The following is a 20,875-nucleotide window of genomic DNA, read 5'->3' on the forward strand; positions in this document are numbered from 1 at the left end:
TGTTGTTGTGCAGAAAGGTGTCCGTTCCTGCACATAAACAATCTGCCTGTAAAGTTGGCACCCTTGCACCGCAGTGCAACGGTGCCTGCATTGGCACTAGCCAGGATACAGATATGTCCTATTTCTGCTCTCCTCCTTTCACGCAATGCAATGAAGCAACTACGCTGTGTGAAATGTTAGTTAATACGTCCATTGGGGGCGCATTTACTGTTTTTCATGAAAGGCAGGGAGCAAAGGAACTTGCTGCACCATGTTTCATGAAAAGAGAGAGAGCAAACATGCTCTATATTTACAACAATATGGAGCATTTCTGTTCTCTCCTCGCGCTGGCACACTGTGAGCTGCCTAGCTGTCGGTGTGTGCCTAGCTGACTACAAGTAAACAACCATAAATAACAGGAGTACCTTGGAGCATTATTAGTCAGATTGTGATCCTGACTGACAGCACAAGGTTGGCACAAAAATAAACACATAACATACCTGCCCCCCCACCCTTGCACACACATTGAGATAGCACCACTACCTGTTCCGAAGCCAAGCACCACCAGTAACATCAGACACAGGAACCGCAGCAAATCTCCAAACATCATCTGCCAAAGAAACGCAACCACGACGTGAAAACTATGCACATGTGAGTGAGAATCAGAAGTACTTTATTTACAAAAAATATGGGCCATATTATCAAGAGAGGTTATTGACAGGAAACTGCCGCTAAAGCAGCGATAATGGGCTTGATAATATGTCCTTGTGAATTCCCATAGCAGCCCAGGTTCTGGTGCTTTAGCTGCAACTTCCTGCTGATAAAAGCGGCGATAATGTATCGCCCTTTCTTGATAATATAGCCCTATATTCTTCTGGAAATATTTCTACACATTTCTCGTTCATAAAAAAAAGGAGCAAGGATGAAAACAGACAATTTTTGGAAAATAAAACAACAATTCATGGTTGTATCCTTCCGCTTCCCTACTTGTGTATTACACAATTTCAACTATACTATATAAACATTACACTGTTCCCTACCCAAACCCAAAACATGTAACACATCAAAGAATGAGATGCAGAGAGAAAGGGGGAAACATCTGCATGACTGTCATAGAAAGGGGGAGCATCTTTGCTGCTGTCTGTGACAGCTTCTAAACTCATCTGAAAAAAAAAGATAATTCTGACTTTTCTAAAGATTACAAATATTTACTGACTGGCAGTTGTGAACGTACCTCAAGCGAACTGGTGAAAATTAAAATCAGTGAGCAGGTGGATAAATGGGTAAATGAGTGAGTGCATGGATGAATGAGTGAATGAGTGCATTGAAGAAAAATATATGAGTGCATGATTGCATTGGCTGATGGATGAATGAGTGACACATGAGTGAGTGCAATGATGGATGAGTGGGCAAGATGATGAGTGAGTACAGCAATGGACAAGACTAGGAAGCCACCACTACTTTGACCCGGCAGCTCCTGTTCGTCCACGACCAAGACCATCGGCTAAGGAGCATGGCTAACCACAGGAATGAGAGAGCCGGTGAGGCACAGGCCCCAACACCCTGAACAGAGAAGTGACCCGGAGCAGTTTAGAATGTCCATGACCGTGAAGAGCACGGAGCAACATGAAACTCAAGGAGCAATATTTATAGAATATTCGGCACCTAACAATACCTTTGGTATAGACATATCTGCGACTGCTTCAGCATCAATGCTAGATATAATGCTAATGCTACAAAAAACCTTGCAAGGGTTGTTGGAAGTGACGATGTTAAACAATAGTATATTAAAAACCCATGAAACCCAATTTCAGAACATTGTAGGGGAATTGCAAGGAATCAGGGGGCTGATGCCTACGATAGTGAGACCGGCTCAGACCCAGGACCCCCCACAGCAGGTAGAGGAGAGGGTTTGTGAGCAGTTGATTGACCATTAGGAAGTCTATATATCAAGATGCCCGATGCTAGTAAATAGATGTAAGGACCTATTGTGTTATAGGCGATATAACGTACGAAGAGTAAAGAAAAGATCAGCACGCTTAAAAAAGAAGTCAAGGGCAGGGGGAAAAAGGCTGGAAGGAATCTCAGATACTGTGAAGAAAGGGAGTAAAGAATCAGTATCCCCCAAGAAGAGAGAATTCTAGTGGGAAGTAGGAGGTCAATGAGGATTCCCAAAAATAGTACAAGGGTGGGGGAGGTAGCAACGGCTAAAAGAAAGGAGCAAATAAAACTAGCACCAATAAATAAAGGAGAGGTCAAGGTGATTAATTCATGGAAATTACCACACGGGCAAATGAATATGAATAGAATAGCAGATAGGGGAGAGGCTTCAGTAAAAAGAGGATGGGAATGGAATGGGAAGGAGGGGAAACAGCCCAGTATTATTCCTATAAAGGACGTGGATAATCTGTGGCTATATTTTGAACCTGTCAAAATAGAGAAAGGGAGAAAAAAAGGCTGGAAGGTTACACCCCTAAACCGTTCCCAACTTGTATATTCCTTCTCTAAATGCCCTACTCTGAGGGGGTTGGGAACAAAGGATATAAAACAAGTAGGTTTTTGTAATAATAATGATGGGAGAGAACTTACTATGGTACTATTGTACTCAAGTCTGGTAAAAACAGCCATTGTGAGGGCGGAAAATGAGATAGCAAAGGTAGGGATAAGGTTGGTACCGACTAGTGAATTAGAGGCGAGGAACCAGCAGGACAGAGCCTTTCTAGCCTGTCACCCAGGCCTGGGAAGAAGACAGATAAGTCTAATCCTAGGCAAGGGAAGGGTAGGTAAAAATATGAGAATGGTAGTTGAGAACCATGAGGCAGGTAAACCGTGGGGTGATTGGTCTTTTAATGATAGCTGGTCAGGTGCCCAATATGGGCAAAATTCCGTTGATGACCGTACCAGTGATGTCGATTAGGGAGGAGGGGTGTCGCATAGCATGAACCTGTTATCTTGGAATGTAAATGGGCTAGGAGGGGAGGCAAAAGTAGAAAGTATAAAAACCCTAGCCCGAAGTGCCGAAATAGTAGGTTTGCAGGAAACTTGGCTATGCGACAATACCCCCGTATTTGAAGGCTTTGTACAACTACATAGGCCAGCAAGAAGGAAAAGCTTTGGCCGTCCAGCTGGGGGCATTATGACTCTTGTCTCGACCAAGATAGCAAAAAGGGCTATGATTGTTTATACAACTTGTAAATGGTTATTGGTCATTGATGTATCCCTGCTGGGCTCGGTAGGGGCGTATGATCATATGATAATAATAAATGTTTACATTCAATGGGGATCAAATGAAGAATATGAGATAGAAATGAGACGTTTTGAAAATGACCTAGATACATTGTGTGAAAAGTTTGAAAATTATATGATAATTGTAATGGGTGATTTTAACCATAGATTGAACCCCTCGAGATATGACCATTGGGTTGAAGACCTCTTGAGCTCAAATAATATACCCCCTGCTGTGTTTCCAAATTGTACTACCTCTAAACTAGACGCAAAGTTGGGCAAACATTTGGGGCTAAAAGGATTGTTTTGCTTAAATGGCAGATGGGAAACAGACTGCCCTGCAAGGCAGACCTTTAAGATAGGTTCCCAACTTTGCCCGATTGATTATATATTCATCCATGCGTGGAACTTTGATCTTATCAATGGGTTTCAGATAATTGCTTGTGATGGTAGTGATCACAACATTTTGCAATTTGCATTAGCAAGGGGACTTCAAAGCTCTAGAGAATTGGTTCTCCCTCAACAAGTAGAGTACCCTAAATGGCTGACAACAAGATTAACTGAGAAATATATTGGAAAGCTAGCTGGATTCCAACAGAAAGTGGATCTGAAAGATGCTAGGGCTAAAAAAGTGCCTTGGTTCGAGGAAAAGATAAAAGAAATGGCGCAGTGCCTCAAAGTAGATATAAAAAGTAAGGACCCATGCATAACTGCTAAACAATCAATACAAGCCAAACAGCCGAGTTGGTTTAACGGGGAGTGTTTAACCAGGAAAAGAGAAATAAGAAGGGAAAAAAGAAGCCTGAGGAAAAAATATGATCCAATAAGACAGCAAAATTTAAGTAATATGAGGAAGGAGTATAAAATGGTAGTTAGAAATCTGAAGAGAGAATTTAAAGAGAAATGCTGGGTTAACTTGTTGGAAATTATTGAATCTAAAATCTTACGAAAGTTTTGGAATTTGATAAAGGTAGCAGCAGGTCAGGCTAACGGGGCTATGCCCTGTGTAGTAGAGGAAGCAGCATGGGAAGAATACCTAGGTGAGCTATACGGAACATATGCTGAAGAAGCATGTGAGGAGATCTGTCCCTGGATGGAGGCGGTGGTAGACCTAAAACCCTTATTTACTACAGAAAAGGTCAATAAAATCATAAGAAGTCTAAACCTAACCCGTGCTGCAGGTCCAGATAACCTACCAGCAATTATCATAAAATCCCAGCAAGATTGGTGAGCGGAATTTTTTTCCTGTATGTTTTTGGCAATATTGGACTCAGGTAAGATCCCCAAAAAGTGGAGAGGAGCAGTAATCAGACCAATCCACAAGAAGGGAGACAGAAAAGCACCAAAAAACTATAGACTTATTAACTTGCTGGATATTGGGGAAAAAGGTATTTTCCAAAATTATCCTGGGCAGTCTAAAAGACTGGGTGGAACAGTGGACGATTGTGCCAGTAGAACAAGGAGGATTTAAGAAGGGGCATTCCACGATCGATCACTGCTTCGCACTGTGGGCCGTGGCGCGGAAGTCGGTGGAAAAGCAGGGGAAGTTATGCTGCTGCTTCGTAGACTTCTGCGCGGCATTCGACCTAGTAGATAGGAGATGCCTGTGGGAGGCCTTAAGAAAACTTAATGTCCCAGAGGGGCTCCTGAAAATTATCCAGGAGCTACACAAACAAAATTGGGCGCAAGTTATTAAAGACACAGATGGAGCCCTGACACCAAAAATATTGATTAAGAATGGTTTAAGGCAGGGATGCGTATTAGCCCCCTTACTGTTTGCAATATATCTAGCTGATCTCCCAGCCACCGTAGAAGTGAATAGAAGCGCCAGCCCTAAAATGAAGGGGAAACAATTGTCCTGTTTGCTGTACGCCGACGATTTGGTAATCTTTGACCAAACGGAGATTGGATTGCAAAGGAAGTTATCTGTCTTCAATGAATACTGCTTGGCTAAACTCCTGACTGTAAATATGGAGAAAACTAAAATCCTATGTTTTGGGAAGAAAACTCCGAATTTTAACTGGTATCTGGGTTCCAGTAAATTAGAAATTGTGAATGAATACAGATACCTCGGTATCTGGTTCGAAAAGTCTTTGAAATGGGATATCCATCTGGCAGCCCAGAGTGTGAAAGCCCATACATCAGGATGCGGGCTAAGGAAATTTAGCCAAATCTATGGGGATATGTCACATAGACCTTTACTGAATGCCTATAAGGCAATGATACCCCCACAAGTGCAGTAGGGGGCCGAAGTCTTGTATCTGAGTGGGAAGAACAATTGGGACATTGAGGAGGGGAAATGTCTCAAACCATTGATGTCACTGCCTAGCTCCACTATGATTCAGGCAATCCGATTGGAGTTGGGAGTGACATCATGGAACATACAGGTACAAGTGGCTCTTTTAAGATTTTGGAAAAGATTGGGATCGGAGGAAGTTACAAAAGTATCACAATGGTGCAAAGAGGATATTTTGCACAGCGATTTAAAATGGGCCAAGGTGATTAGAATGAAATTGTGTGCAATGTGTAAAAGCCTAAAAGTAAAATTTGACCAGGTGACACTGTCGGTTGAAGCCTCAAATGGGGAGCTTAGAACAGCAGGAAGAGAAGTATCTAGGCAAAATGATATGATATACCTGAGAAAGAAAGTATCAGTCAATTATATGATGAATAGTTGGGAGAATGATATGTGGTACCCCTATTTGGATACACTACCTAATGCTGGACTAAGAGCTGAAGTGCTCAGATGGAGAATAGGGGTTAACCATTGGGCATCTCATGGAAATAGATAAGCAGAATTGGTACAACCTGACGGTAAATGTTGCTGTGGATTAGGTATTAAGTGTGACAATTTACATATTTTACTAGACTGCCAAAAATTTGTGTCACAGCGGAAATTGTTTTTACGACCTATGTTTTTAAAATATGGTATATTTGAGCGCCCGCTAGCAATTAATCTACTTACTGACATGCCAAATCTTGACATCGCAATCGCCATGGCAAAATATATGAAGGCGGTGAAAAGGACTCTGCTGGAACCAAATATGATTGGATAGAAATTGGCATGGAAATATAGTGGGACACGCTCAAAGTAAATTGTGTTTAGGTGGAAATACTATCCTTACGTTAGTGTGTCTGTTGCTCGTTGCAATTTTAGGAGTATTGTTATATGACATTTTTAAGCTGTGGGAGGGAGGTAGTAACTGTCTGTGAAGGTAACGCCTTTTTAAAGTATCAGTGAAATTGTTTTGTATATGTTTTATACTATTTATTGTGATATGTAGCATGTTGTTTAGAGATCAATGGTCTAATAAACATACTTTTACTACTAAAAAAAAAAAAAAAAACACCCTGCTACTCATGACTCATTTGATCTCTCAGCTTATTACTGAGCAATGAGCTCAGCTCTGAGAAATGGACAATGCAATGAACAATGAGCTTAGCTCTGAGCAATAGGTGGCACAATAAGGGCACAGGAAGTGGGGCTTTGCAATATAAATCAAATAATAGTTTGTGAATACACTTGAGGTTCAAGTTCTGTGTTTTCTCAATGAGGGTGAGCAACAATTAGAGACAGCAGACAGCAGTCATGCATTGCTCTGATGTCATGTTAATAAACATCAGAGGCCTGCCATAGAAACTAGAGTAGACTACAGGAGCTCCTGCTAATCTTGCCAGGTGTGTGAAAGTTCATATACATGCTACAACTATTGCAATACGCTAACATGAAATTTCACGTGCACACCTTTCATGAGTGACTAGCACTCCATTATCACATGCCAGCAGTGATCTCTCTTGTGCTATGAGCACCACAGCTGTGAAAGGGGGAGTATGCTCCCTTTCACTTTACCAATAGTGAATTTGTCTGAAGAAGGTTCCCCCTTGTTTTGCATAACTAAAAGAATGGCCTATGTCTGTGAACTTTATAAAAGACTCACAGGAAATTCTTACATTTTACATCACTAGGTCTAATTAAAATACAAAGTTTAATCAGTGGCCTATCAGCAATTTTAAATATCAGGTAATGATGTTTTTCATTTGCTGTAATCATGTGTATTAAGAGAGCTTCCAGTGACAGCTATCTAAAGTTCTTTGCCTTATTACTGGTGCTTTACTTTCTAGTAAAGAGCAGTGGAGGGAAGCGAGGAGGGCAGGTCACTAAGGTAGTCTTCATACATGGCCTGCACTGTTATTTAGTGGCTCAGACTTTTGTCCACTGCTTCAGAATGTCAAGGCACCAAACTAGTCAATACTTTGTAAAAGAAGACACAGAGCAATGCATGATGGAATCACTTACAGTTTAGAATCTAGTACTCAGGAGAACTAAAAAACACGAGGGAAATTGCAAACCCACATGCAGAAGAATTGCAAAAAAAAAAAACACCAGGCTCAGTTTTGCAACAGATGAAATCAACCTAGAGAAAGTGGAGCTCCTCAATAAATGTTACTGTTTTATTAAAATACGTCACTCTCGAAAGACAAATTTCAGAGTGAACACTAGTGCTTGGCTGCTGTCAGGAAACAGATTTAAGTTCCTGAAAGTCATTCATAATCAGTCATAGAGAACACATCTAAGAGTGTGGGTCCCCTCACGCTCTGCCTCCGCAGGACTACACCGTGCCAGCAGGCCGGTACGGCTGGGAGCCAATAGTTCTAGGCAGCAGCGGAAAGTGATGCTATCACAAGGTTGTCTGTTCCTCTGTACACATGTGGCAGACCACAGATTGATCAAGCAGAGGGCTTGATCAACAGAGCAGGTCAATCACAGTTGGCGGCGAGGCTTACCACTGCTGGCGACGCTCCACCACACCGGCCGGATTGACTTACCTTCAGCAATTTATGGCAAGGGATGGTGAGGGCAGACAGTGAGCTCTTTGTCTAGTCCCAGTGATGGCTTAGTGAACCCACCCTCATCACCTCATGACCCCCACACAGCAGTCTGACAGATACAAGGGGGACAGGTATGCATGAGCAGAGGCCCTGGCGAAATGAGACCTTGTCTGCGTATGGATGAGACTTAGGAAGTGCTTCCAGATGGGAACTCCACTGCTCTTTGGTGCTTGGATTCAGAAAAAAAGGATGGAAACGGCATCAAACATGATGAATGGGACTTCCATCCCCAAACATCTTTCCTATTGGCTGACCTATAATGTGTAATGCATTACCAACCAAGCAACGGTCCAAGGAGCTGACCCGTTTCCCACTATATTTCCTGTGGAGATGGTCACTTCTTTCCTATTGGCTGAACTATATTGTGTAAGGCATTTCCAACCAAGCAACACTCCAGGGAGCTGACCCGTTGCCACGCTATATAGCTTGTGGAAATGGTCCAAGATGGTGACTTCTCTCCTATTTGCTGATCTGTAATGTGTAAGGTATTTCTAACCAAGCAACGCTCCAGGGAGCTGACCCGTTGCCCCGCTATATATCCTGTGGAGATGGTCCAAGATGGTGAATTATTTCCTATTGGCTGATCTATAATGGTTAAGGTATTTCTAACCAAGCAACGCTCCAGGGAGCTGACCCGTTGCCCCACTATATATCCTGTGGAGATGGTCCAAGATGGTGAATTCTTTCCTATTGGCTGATCTGTAATGTGTATTGTATTTCCAACCAAGGAATACTCCAGGGAGCTGACCCGTTGCCACGCTATATATCCTGTGGAGATGGTCCAAGATGGAGAATTATTTCCTATTGGCTGATCTATAATTGTTAAGGTATTTCTAACCAAGCAACGCTCCAGGGAGCAGACCCCTTGCCACACTATATATCCTGTGAAGATGGTCCAAGATGGTGAATTATTTCCTATTCGCTGATCTATAATGGTTAAGGTATTTCTAACCAAGCAACGCTCCAGGGAGCAGACCCGTTGCCACACTATATATCCTGTGAAGATGGTCCAAGATGGTGAATTATTTCCTATTCGCTGATCTATAATGGTTAAGGTATTTCTAACCAAGCAACGCTCCAGGGAGCAGACCCGTTGCCACACTATATATCCTGTGAAGATGGTCCAAGATGGTGAATTATTTCCTATTCGCTGATCTATAATGGTTAAGGTATTTCTAACCAAGCAATGCTCCAGGGAGCTGACCTATTGCCTGCTTTATATCCTGTGGAGATGGTCCAAGATGGTGAATTATTTCCTATTCGCTGATCTATAATGGTTAAGGTATTTCTAACCAAGCAATTCTCCAGGGAGCTGACCTGTTGCCCACTATATATCCTGTGGAGATGGTCCAAGATGGTGAATTATTTCCTATTGGCTGATCTATAATGGTTAAGGTATTTCTAACCAAGCAACGCTCCAGGGAGCTGACCTGTTGCCCACTATATATCCTGTGGAGATGGTCCAAGATGGTGAATTCTTTCCTATTGACTGATCTAAAATTGTGTATTGTATTTCCAACCAAGCAACGCTCCAGGGAGCTGACCAGTTGCCCCGCTATATATCCTGTGGAGATGGTCCAAGATGGTGACTGACAGTGACAACTAGCAATGGCTGAAGGAGGCTGACCCAAAGCCATTCTCCAAGCATATCATGATTTCTTTCTCCATTACATTACCTCTGGCAAACGTCTACAGGTGTTTCTATGCCAGACCAAATAATGCAATATATTTGTCACCACAAGAAAGCAATTCACCAAACCAGTACCACATCATAATTATAATCCGAAGCTCAGTCCCCAAATGATGCTGTTTCATAACACAAACCTGTACCTCACCACACAGACTTTCATATCTTAACCTCTTAGGATTCCTCTGTTTTGGACCCAGTTTTGAGTTGCTCACCTTTTGTAGCATGATAGTGAATGGCCCCACTATCTCAAATCCGCGTGCAAAATACATGATGTAACACCATCCAAAGACGAGGGCTGAGGACATGGGTACCACCTCGTTATCTGTGTTAGTGATGCGCATCAGCAGGATGACGAGGACCAGACAACCATGAATGACTCTATGGAGGGAGAGAGGAAGGTAGTAAGATGTAGGACTCAGGATCTTTGGGTACCAAACATAGTAACTAAGGGCCTGTTTTAGTGTATGGTGGATGGATGCTCCATAATGAATGTGACAGGAATCCCATCCACCCTATTAAAAGTGTATTAAGTCTAACCTCCAAATCAGGCCCTAGGTCTTCTGCCCCCCACCCACTCCATCTTCCTCTCACTAAATGATCCACTCTGCTGATTGGCTGATACTAGAATGATGGTAGTGCTTTGTAAATATATGGGTGGCCATCTTGATTTTCATATTTGTCCGTCAACGCTTTTTCTTTATCTGCGGTTATGTTAAATACAAAAAACAGCAGTAGGCAGCAGCATCTATGTTACAACACAATCTGTTGTAAGTTTCAGTTACATATACATTTATTTAACAACCATTAGGTATTTCAGTTTTTTTTATTTATAGGTGAAGTGCAAACAGCTTTATTGTTCCAACATATTTAGATAATGTGTCCCAAGAATGTTTGTACAAAATCGTGTCAATGAAAGGTCCCTTGCTTGGAGTTCAATTACGTGGCACTGAGTAGTAGAGCAATTCAGCTACATAATCTGAGTTTACGTCTAAATGACAAAACCAAAGAAATAGAGGCCTAAACGATGAATAGAAGCAAGATGATGAAATGAAAACCACTATAATAAAGAGAAAATTTAAAAATAGTAAGTAATGAAGAAAAGCAGCCTACACAGTTTCAACGGAGCAGGAAGGGAGTAGCAGTATTGAGAAACATCAACCACATGTGGACGAAAGCCGGCATCTGTGGACAGTGAGCAGCCCAGAGTGGGGGATGGAAGCAGAGCTCAAAGAGAGGCTTCTGTGAAATGTAAATGTAAATGTAGTATATTTTGTAAAGCGCACAGCTGCGCCAACGGGGCGTCCCGGCACTGTGGAACCCTTCCTGGCTCTCCCTGTGAGAAGTCCCTCCTGGGCACCCCCAAGGTGAAGCCAGGCATCCCAGTGTTGTAGAGGCCGTAGTGGAGATTAAGCAAGCTATTGCCCAGAGTTGCAGTGTGGGACCCATGATTAGAGTAGGCGCCAAGGCGAGAATTATCGAGTCCACAGACATTGAGCTCAAGACCCTGCCACGTCGGGACTTGAACCCTGGTCCCGGGCCTGATCTCGGCTTCAGAGTCTGCCGCTCTAACCAGTGAGCCACACTTCTCCACTAAGAAGACTTCCTTCAAAAACAAGGAGGAGACACAGAAATGGAATTAAAGAGCAGAGTGGGCTGGAAGCATGTGTGCATTCATTTTCAGGCTTGATAAATACATAGAGAATTTGCAAATCAGAGGCACACCCGGTTGGGGGTGGCTAAGGCAGCTGGGAAAATCACACCAGATAACACTAGAGCACTGGAACCAAGAGGAGACCACGTGCAAATGAAAAAAAATGACAAGCAAAAGTAAGTGACCTGGAGAAAAGGACCAAATAATGAGGAACAATAAAAGAAGCAACAAAGGAGAGATCAGGAAAAGAACAAGAGAAAAGACACAGAGCCACGCAACAAGAATACACAGAGCAATGTGGATATTGCCACTCAAATGAAATAAAGAGTGAAGCATCCCAGGGGTCTCCTCTTATATAGACAATAATGGAACATCTTCATTCTATGACAGTCCTCATTTTGTTTTTGTGCATTCAAGAATCGTCATTGTGTCTAGCACCCTGAGTTGTCTCATAAACCCCCTCAGAATTCGACTTTTAAAAAAAAGGATTTTAACCAAATTTGGTCCAGCACACAAAGATCTCTTTCAAGTCATTCAATAGTAACCATAGGCTATGGCTACAGTGTTTTTATGAAGATTAAATAAAGAATGAACTTCAAACAACCTTGCTGATTCTGCAGCCAAATGATTTATTATTATGCATAATATTTATGGTTACTATTGAATGACTTGAAAGAGATCTTTGTGTGCTGGACCAAATTTGGTTAAAATCTTGAAAGTAAGGACAATTCTTGCCCTAGGAGATTTAGGGGATTTTGAATCTCCGGTCCGTGGCACCTATAAAACGATACAAAGCAATACTTAGGATAGGTGCAATTGTGATTAAACCCCATTCCCCAGTTCTTCTGTTCATAACTTTAAAAATAAAGGATGTTTGAGGTCATTTCATTCAGCAGGGCCTTACCCTCAGCAGAGGAGATCTCTGTGGAGGTAGCACTTTCACTGCCATTTTATGAGATGAAAGTGCTAGTTGTGACAATTTAAGCCCCTTAACTATTAGTACAGGTTCTACAATGGCACCCACAGTTACTTTCTGATGCTGTCAGCTGCAGAACTGGTGAACTTGTTCTACATACAGACCTTCTTTCTGTTGCAATGGGACATGCCCATTTGAGGTTTAGGGTAACAGTGCTTCACTCTGCTAGGGGCAAACTACTGAATTTAAATGAAAGGAGGGGGGCATGTGGCAAAGAAGTCACATAAGATTCACACTTTCTGCCATCACTGACAAGCTTACATTTTGCTCTGCCTTAACTTGCAGGACATTGGAACACTGATCCTGTTTTGTGCAGACACAAAACAAAATCTGAAAAGATTTTCTTTGGCAACATTGAAGCATAAATAGGTTATCAAGAAAGGAGATATAGCAATACTTCATACCAAACATAAGACAGTGCCCACAAAAAGCTACATTTGTAAATTTAAAATCAAAGAAAGATATACAAAATATCAAATGATATTTCTAACATTTCAACTCCTTCCAATATATATTCTAGTGTACCTTTTTAAAATTAAAATCTAGACTGGACTCTTTTGCATAGCCTAATAAGAACCCCACACATTCTTAAACAACTGTTGCATAAGCATATGCTTAATTTTATTCATATTTCTGGGCATGTATATTGCTTTGGATTTAGTCGTTTCTAATTCCAGATAGATGTCCAAGTTTACATTTCAATACTGATAAGGATTGATCTCTCCTCTTCCCCCTGCCCTTGTGATCTTCTTATAAATGTAACCATCACAAATTATTTACAAATAAAATTAAAATCAGTCAGTGATACAGCAAACAGTAACATTGCAGTGGGATTAACAGGAGTACTTAAAGGCTCCTTAGTAAGGTAATAGTTATATCAGAAGGAAGAACAACGAGACATTAAAATGTAAAGCTGCTAAACGTGTTAGAATAATGGAGAAGGGTATGGTGGTTGATATGAGTAAGGGTCAAGGGAGGAGTAAGGGATACTTTATGCTCCAGCAATGTTTACTGTTAATGTGCAATACTATTTACAGTTATATTTATCCTGGTTACTTTTCAGATACATTTGTAAAATAATGATTTATTGAAATTATTACAGGGAATTGTAATGCAGGAATTTACATTTTAAGTGACTTTTAATGTTCACTGAACATGTGAAATACAATTATTACAGGGGATTTTAATGTGGAACGTTATGTTTTGGGTGAAATCATAATGTGAAGTGAACAGGTAAAATTAAGCTTTTACAGAGAATTTAAATGTGGGAGGTTACATTTTGAGTGGCATGTCAATGTTGAGTGAAGAGATGCAATAATATGGTTACAGGGAATTTTAATGTGCGAGTTTAAATTTTGGGTGGCATGTTAATATAACGTGAATAGGTGAAATAAAATGATTACAGGTAATTTTAATGTGGGCGTTTACATTTTGTCTGACATGTTAAAGTTACAAGCGCAGATGACATTAAATTATTGCAGGGAATTTTAATGTGGGAGTTAACATTTTGGGTGTCATGTTAATGCTAAGTGAAGAGGTGAAATTAAATTATTGCTAGTAACTTGAATTTGGAATTTTACATCTTGGCTGGCATTTAAATGTCATTGCAGCCACAGACGACATCAGAACCCTGATGGACAACGGGGAAACAGCCGCCCTCATCCTCCTAGACCTCTCAGCAGCCTTTGACACCGTCTGCCACCACACCCTAATACACCGCCTCAACAACACAGGCATCCAGGGAAAGGCCCTGGAATGGATCTCCTCATTCCTCACCGGCAGAACCCAGAGAGTCCGTCTCCCCCCCTCCCGCTCCTCGGCAACCGAAATCACCTGCGGGGTACCCAAGGATCCTCACTCAGCCCAACACTCTTCAATATGTACATTAGCCCCCTCGCCACCATCGCACGGAAGCACAACATCAACATCATCTCCTACGCCGACGACACCCAACTGATACTCTCCCTCACCAAGGACCCAGTCACTGCCAAATCAAACTTCCAGGAAGGGATGAAAGAAGTAGCAGACTGGATGAGGCACAGCCGCCTCAAACTCAACTCGGACAAGACGGAGGTCCTCATCCTCGGACAATACCCCTCTGCATGGGGCAACTCCTGGTGGCCCCCGACGCTGGGCTCTGCACCAACACCCACGGACCACGCACGCAACCTAGGTTTGATCCTCGACTTATCGCTCACAATGACCAAACAAGTCAACGCCGTCTCATCATCCTGCTTCAACACCCTATGCATGCTCCAGAAGATCTTCCGCTGGATCCCCACCGAAACCAGAAGAACAGTCACCCAGGCCCTCGTCACCAGCCGACTGGACTACGGGAACGCCCTCTACGCCGGAACAACCACCAAACTGCAGAACCGTCTCCGACGCATACAAAACGCCTCCGCACGACTCATCCCACTTGTGGGACACCCCCGCGCCGCACGGCCACCAGCTGCTGCGTGTGCTCCTCTGCCCTGCCTAGCTGCCTCGCTGCCTGTCGCGCTGCCGCTGACCGCGCCCCCTCCTCCGAGAGGCGCGGTCCATGCCTGCCTGCCAGCTGCTCGTTTTGGTGTAGAAAGGATTCCCTTGACTTTGTAACTTGTGCCTCTCCTTTTTTCATTGTAATTGTGCCCGTGTTTCTGTTGTAATTATCTGGTAATTGTGCCCGTGTTCTGCTGTCTCCTTCCTGTCTGCCCGCCTACCTCGCCGAGCCCCGCTCTCCCTCCCCGCTTCCCGCCACCGCCGCTTAGCCCCGCCCCTTTTGCCTTCTGTATCCCTCCCCGCTCCCGCCTCCCAGCTGCCCCGCCCACCCGCGCACTTCGCCTTATATGGCGACCGTGCGAACGCGCAGCGGTCACGCGCAGCGGGCGCGCCGATTGTGCGCCGAAGGCGCGCCAAAGGTAAGCCCGTCTGCGCCCGTCCGCGACCGGATCGCGACCAGCGCCAGGACCCCTGGCCCTCGAAGACCCCGACCGACCCGCCTGACGTACTCCGCCGCCACCCTCATCGCACTCAACACCGGCCGACGCCCAGAGTGCCACCAAGCCACACCACGACTCACCCACGGACCTTTCAGCTGCCACGCCTGCAAGTTCTCCTGCACCCGGACCTGCCCCGCACCAGCAGCCGCCAAGTCGAACACCAGCAGCACCCACCTGAAGTGCATCCTGCTCAACACCCGCTCCGTCCACAGACACGCCGTGGAACTCTGGAACCTCCTAGACGCCACAGCCCCTGACGTCGCCTTCCTCACAGAGACCTGGATGAACGCCTCTTCAGCTCCCGACATCGCCATCGCTATCCCGGAGGGCTACAAGATCATCCGGAGGGACCGCAACGCCAACCAGATGGGAGGAGGCATCGCCATCATCCACAGGAACACCATCCGTCTCACGACCAGCACCGACAACTCCCTGACCACCGCCGAACACCTGCATTTCCAGATCCACACCGACCGGCACACCACCCTCAGAGGCACCCTGATCTACCGACCCCCGGGACCACGCACACAATTCAGCGAGGACATCGCCGACTTCGTCAGCCCGCTCGCCCTCCCCTCCGCCGACTACATCCTCCTGGGGGACCTCAACTTCCATCTGGAGAACAACAACGACCGCAACACCAGCACCCTGCTCGACAACCTCGCCAATCTTGGACTCAAGCAGCTGGTATCCACCCCCACCCACCTCGCCGGACACACACTCGACGCCATCTTCTCATCCTGCAAAGACATCAACTTCAGCCACGCCACAGAGCTTCAATGGACGGACCACAGCTGCGTCCACTTCACCTTCAAGAGAACGACGACCCACCACCACCAACAACAGGCCGCCCGCAGAAGCTGGAACAAGATCACTGCAGACCAGCTCGCCACCTCCCTGAGCCAGCACCCTCCTGCCAGCTCAGCGAACCCCACCCAGGCCGCCAACAACCTCACAAAGTGGATAAGCAACTGCGCGGACGAACTCGCACCACTGAGGACCCCGCCCAGCAGACCCGGCAGCAAGAAAGCCCCGTGGTTCACCGACGAACTCAGGAGCTCCAAGAAGAACTGCCGAGCCCTCGAGAAAACCTGGAGAAGGGATCCTACACCGGACAACAGGACCACCTTCAAGCTGGCCACCCGGAAGCACCACCAGCTGATCCGCGCCGCCAAGAAAACTGCTTTCAAGGACCGGCTGGACAACAACGCACACAACTGCAAGGAACTCTTCAACATCGTGAAAGAGCTCCCCAACCCCAGCGCAGGAAACAACGACATCACCCCATCGCAAGACCTCTGCAACTCCCTCGCTTCATACTTCCACAACAAGATCGCGGACATACACAACAGCTTCAACAACCAACCAACGCACACCAAGACCGAACAACCACCCCTCACCACCACCCTCCACGCCTGGACTCCGATCAGCACCGAAGACACCATCCGCACGATGAACTCCATCCACTCCGGATCACCGACCAACCCCTGCCCTCACCACGTCTTCAACAAAGCTGCCGCTGTCATCGCACCCCACCTGCGAGACATCATCAACACATCCCTCGACACCGCCACCTTCCCGGAGAGCTGGAAGCACGCCGAACTCAGCGCTCTACTCAAGAAACCCACAGCGGACCCCACCGAACTCAAGAATTACCGCCCCATCTCGCTCCTCCCGTTTCCAGCCAAAGTCATCGAGAAGACCGTCAACAAGCAGATGGCCGCCTTCCTCGAGACGAATGGATCCCTCGACCCCTCACAGTCCGGCTTCCGAGCCAATCACAGCACCGAGACAGCCCTCATCGCCGCCACCCATGACATTCGAGCCCTGATGGACAACGGAGAAACAGCGGCCCTCATCCTCCTAGACCTCTCCGCAGCATTCGACACTGTCTGCCACCGCACCCTAGTGCAGCGCCTCAGCAACGTCGGAATCCAGGACAAGGCGCTGGAATGGATCATCTCCTTCCTCGACGGAAGAACACAGAGAGTCCGTCTACCACCGTACAAGTCAGAGGCCACCGATGTCATCTGCGGCGTCCCTCAAGGATCCTCTCTGAGCCCCACCCTCTTCAACGTCTACATGAGCCCCCTCGCGGCCATCGCACGCCAACACAACCTCAACATAATCTCCTACGCCGACGACACCCAGCTGATCCTCTCCCTGACCAGCGACCCCGCCGCCGCCAGAGCCAACCTACACGAAGGGATGAAAGAGGTAGCCGAGTGGATGACGACCAGCCGCCTGAAGCTGAACTCGGACAAGACGGAGGTCCTCATCCTGGGCTCCTCACCCTCCGCCTGGGACGACTCCTGGTGGCCTCCCGCCCTGGGCACCGCACCCAAACCGACAGACCATGCACGCAACCTGGGATTCATCCTGGACTCCTCCCTCTCCATGACCAGGCAAGTCAACGCCGTATCCTCGGCATGCTTCAACATCCTACGCATGCTACGGAAGATCTTCTGGTGGATCCCCACCGAGACCAGGAAGACCGTCACCCAGGCCCTCGTCACCAGCCGACTGGACTACGGCAACGCCCTCTACGCCGGTACCACCGCCAAGCTCCAGAAGAGACTCCAGCGGATCCAGAACGCCTCAGCCAGACTCATCCTCGACATCCCACGAACCAGCCACATCTCCGGACATCTGAGAGACCTGCACTGGCTCCCCGTCAACAAAAGAATCACCTTCCGCCTCCTCACCCACGCACACAAATCCCTACACGACCAAGGCCCGAGCTACCTCAACAGCCGAGTCAACTTCTACGCTCCCAAACGCCACCTCCGATCAGCCAACCTCGCCCTCGCCGCCGTCCCCCGTATCCGAAGAGCGACTACGGGAGGAAGGTCCTTCTCCTACCTGGCCGCCAAGACCTGGAACTCCCTCCCGACCGACCTGCGCCTGACCCAAGACCACCTCTCCTTCAGGAAGAAGCTGAAGACATGGCTGTTCGAGCAGTAGCGGCACCCCCCCACCCCCAGCGCCTTTAGACCCTACGGGTATGTAGTGCGCTCTATAAATGTCAGTGATTGATTGATTGATTGATCCTCAACATCCCCAGACGCGACCACATCTCTACCCACCTGAGAAACCTCCACTGGCTCCCCGTCAGCAAGAGAATCACGTTCAGACTACTCACCCACGCACACAAAGCACTCGACAACATGGGCCCAGTATACCTCAACAACCGACTCACATTCTACGCCCCCACCCGCCGGCTCCGCTCCAACAACCTTGCCCTCGCCGTCGTCCCATGTATCTGCAAAGACACCGCTGGAGGAAGGTCATTCTCCTACCTTGCAGCAAAGATCTGGAACTCCCTACCCAGGCACCTACGACTGATCCAGGACCACCTCAGCTTCAGGAAACACCTCAAGACCTGGCTCTTCGAACAGTAGCAGCACCCCTTCCCCCAGCGCCTTGAGACCCTGACGGGTGAGTAGCGCGCTCTATAAATTCCATGATTGATTGATTGATTGAATCAAACATTTTGTTGCAGGTAATTCTATCTTGAGAATTGTTTGTCATGTGTTTTTTTGGGAAAAGTCTTTTTATTCTGACATACATATGGGCAAATATAGAATGAGACAGATGAGAAAGAAGACAGAGCAGAAGGTGTACCTACAAAAGTAAAACATTGTTCTTAATAAATGAAAATTAAAATGCTCACATAATCAGGTGGAAGGGTCCCCCAGCAACAGTATCTAAGAAGAATCGAAAATCTCGAATCCGCAGCAGTCCTGGAAGCTAAGTGTTGTCGTTAATTAGTATTTTTTTGAAGTGCAGAAGGTAGGAACATAACTAGTTTAAGAAATGTGTATTCACCTATATACTTACCTTTATAATTAAGATACCAAAAGCTCCAACAACACTGATAAGTTCTCCCACAAGCCGAAGCTCATCTGCGGGCGTCTCGTAGGATTCCTGAGAGGCAAAGAAAAGCGATTCTTTATGTCTCACTATGAACTGGGATCTCTTTGTAGATTCATTTTTAGGATCTGTCTACAGGCTGCTTTAGTTGACTGGTAAAAACTCTGATGACACCACCACACACAACAACACACCATAGTAAAATTGTACAACAATCATTATACAGAAAAGGGCTTTGTTATGTTATGTTATGTTATTTTTATTTGTACCGCGCACAGCTGCCCCAGCAAAGGGGCGTCCTGGCGCTTTGAAAAGGTAAACACAACACAGCATTAAAAGCAGGCCGAAGGGAGAAGTGACACCGCGAAGGGACTAAACAAATAAAAAGGTCTTGATGGCCCGTCTAAACTGAAGGAGCTCATCAATGGCCCGGATTTGCGGAGGAAGAGAATTCCACCAACTCGCTGCCAAAACTCGGAAGGAGCGGCCACCAACTCTGCTCAGCTTAAAACGCGGGACCACTGCTAAGTTCTGGCCGAGAGATCTGAGAGTGCGGGAAGGGACGTAAGGAATCAGCTTTGGGATGTTCTTTTGCAGCCAATTTCATTCACAGGCTGTATGTATTTTGAGGATGGTTAAATTTACACGGAATTGCACAAAATTAAGCAAATTATGGTTTTCCGGTATGCCAAGGAATACTTATCTTAAACAAAAACATGCACGATATCTACAAAACACTGGTTCAGAAGTCTCTCAGGGGAAACATTTTTTTATGCTTAAATCAGTATCCTGCAGCCAAGCATTTGGAAAAATAAAATAAAAATAGACATTGCAGGAATTTTAAATTTGACAAATTTCATTTGCATAAATTAAAATTCCATCCAGACTGCAATGAAGTGTGGGTAAAGATTGGAGCTGTGTGTACAATATTTACATTTCAATGCATAAAGGGGCTAAACGGCATGACAGCTTTTCTGCATTGCCACGTCTATGTGATATAGAAACACTTATATGAAGTTGCTGTCCTGAAGGACCAGCAAGGGTGCTCATGTGCAGTAATTCTGTGGCACAGATGAGGAGGAACTCTTGGATTCCTCTTGGAAGGGGTTGAGTTATGATTAATTCTCTCAGTTTTCCGTTTTTACTGATTTTTACAGATAAATACAGACAGAAAACCATGTGTTTCCTGTCTCTATTTATTTTTAAACGCGGAAAAATATTGAAAATTGTGCTTGTAATGAGCGACTTTCCATGCTGTCTCTTGTGAATTACAAGACAGCATTTGAGCAAATAGATAGCATGGGGAGTTAAAAAACAGGCTAAATTATCTTTAAATACAGGAATGTGTTACAATATATTTGTAGAAAATTGCTAATATTTACCTGTTGGTGTAGTGTTGTGCCATATTTGGCTACTGAATTTGTGAAACCCTGACAGGCATCAAAGTATGAGGGCATGTTTATCGGTTAAATAAATGTGGAAATTTACCAACTCTTACTCCACTTAGTCGCAAACTACAAAATAAATATGAATAAATACTAATAATGTGGCCAAAAAATAAATATGGATAAATACAAATGGAAATGTTAAAAATATAAATACCATAAAAC

At 45.4% G+C, this 20,875-nt stretch overlaps 1 protein-coding gene across 1 annotated transcript in view; it reads right to left on the reverse strand.

Moving 5' to 3' along the window:
• The window catches only part of LOC144770889 (transient receptor potential cation channel subfamily V member 6-like), a 101,716-nt gene that overhangs the window by 18,495 nt on the left and 62,346 nt on the right, over positions 1–20,875 (reverse strand). The window contains exons 9-12 of the mRNA XM_078655677.1: positions 19,233–19,319; positions 19,066–19,142; positions 9,997–10,162; positions 523–589 (exon numbers count right to left, since the gene is read on the reverse strand). Of these exons, the coding sequence (XP_078511803.1) occupies positions 523–589; positions 9,997–10,162; positions 19,066–19,142; positions 19,233–19,319 (397 nt within the window). The remainder of the gene's footprint in view (positions 1–522; positions 590–9,996; positions 10,163–19,065; positions 19,143–19,232; positions 19,320–20,875) is intronic.

The sequence above is a fragment of the Lissotriton helveticus genome, chromosome 7 (assembly GCF_964261635.1).
Source record: "Lissotriton helveticus chromosome 7, aLisHel1.1, whole genome shotgun sequence".
Classification (NCBI taxonomy): Eukaryota; Metazoa; Chordata; class Amphibia; order Caudata; family Salamandridae; genus Lissotriton; species Lissotriton helveticus.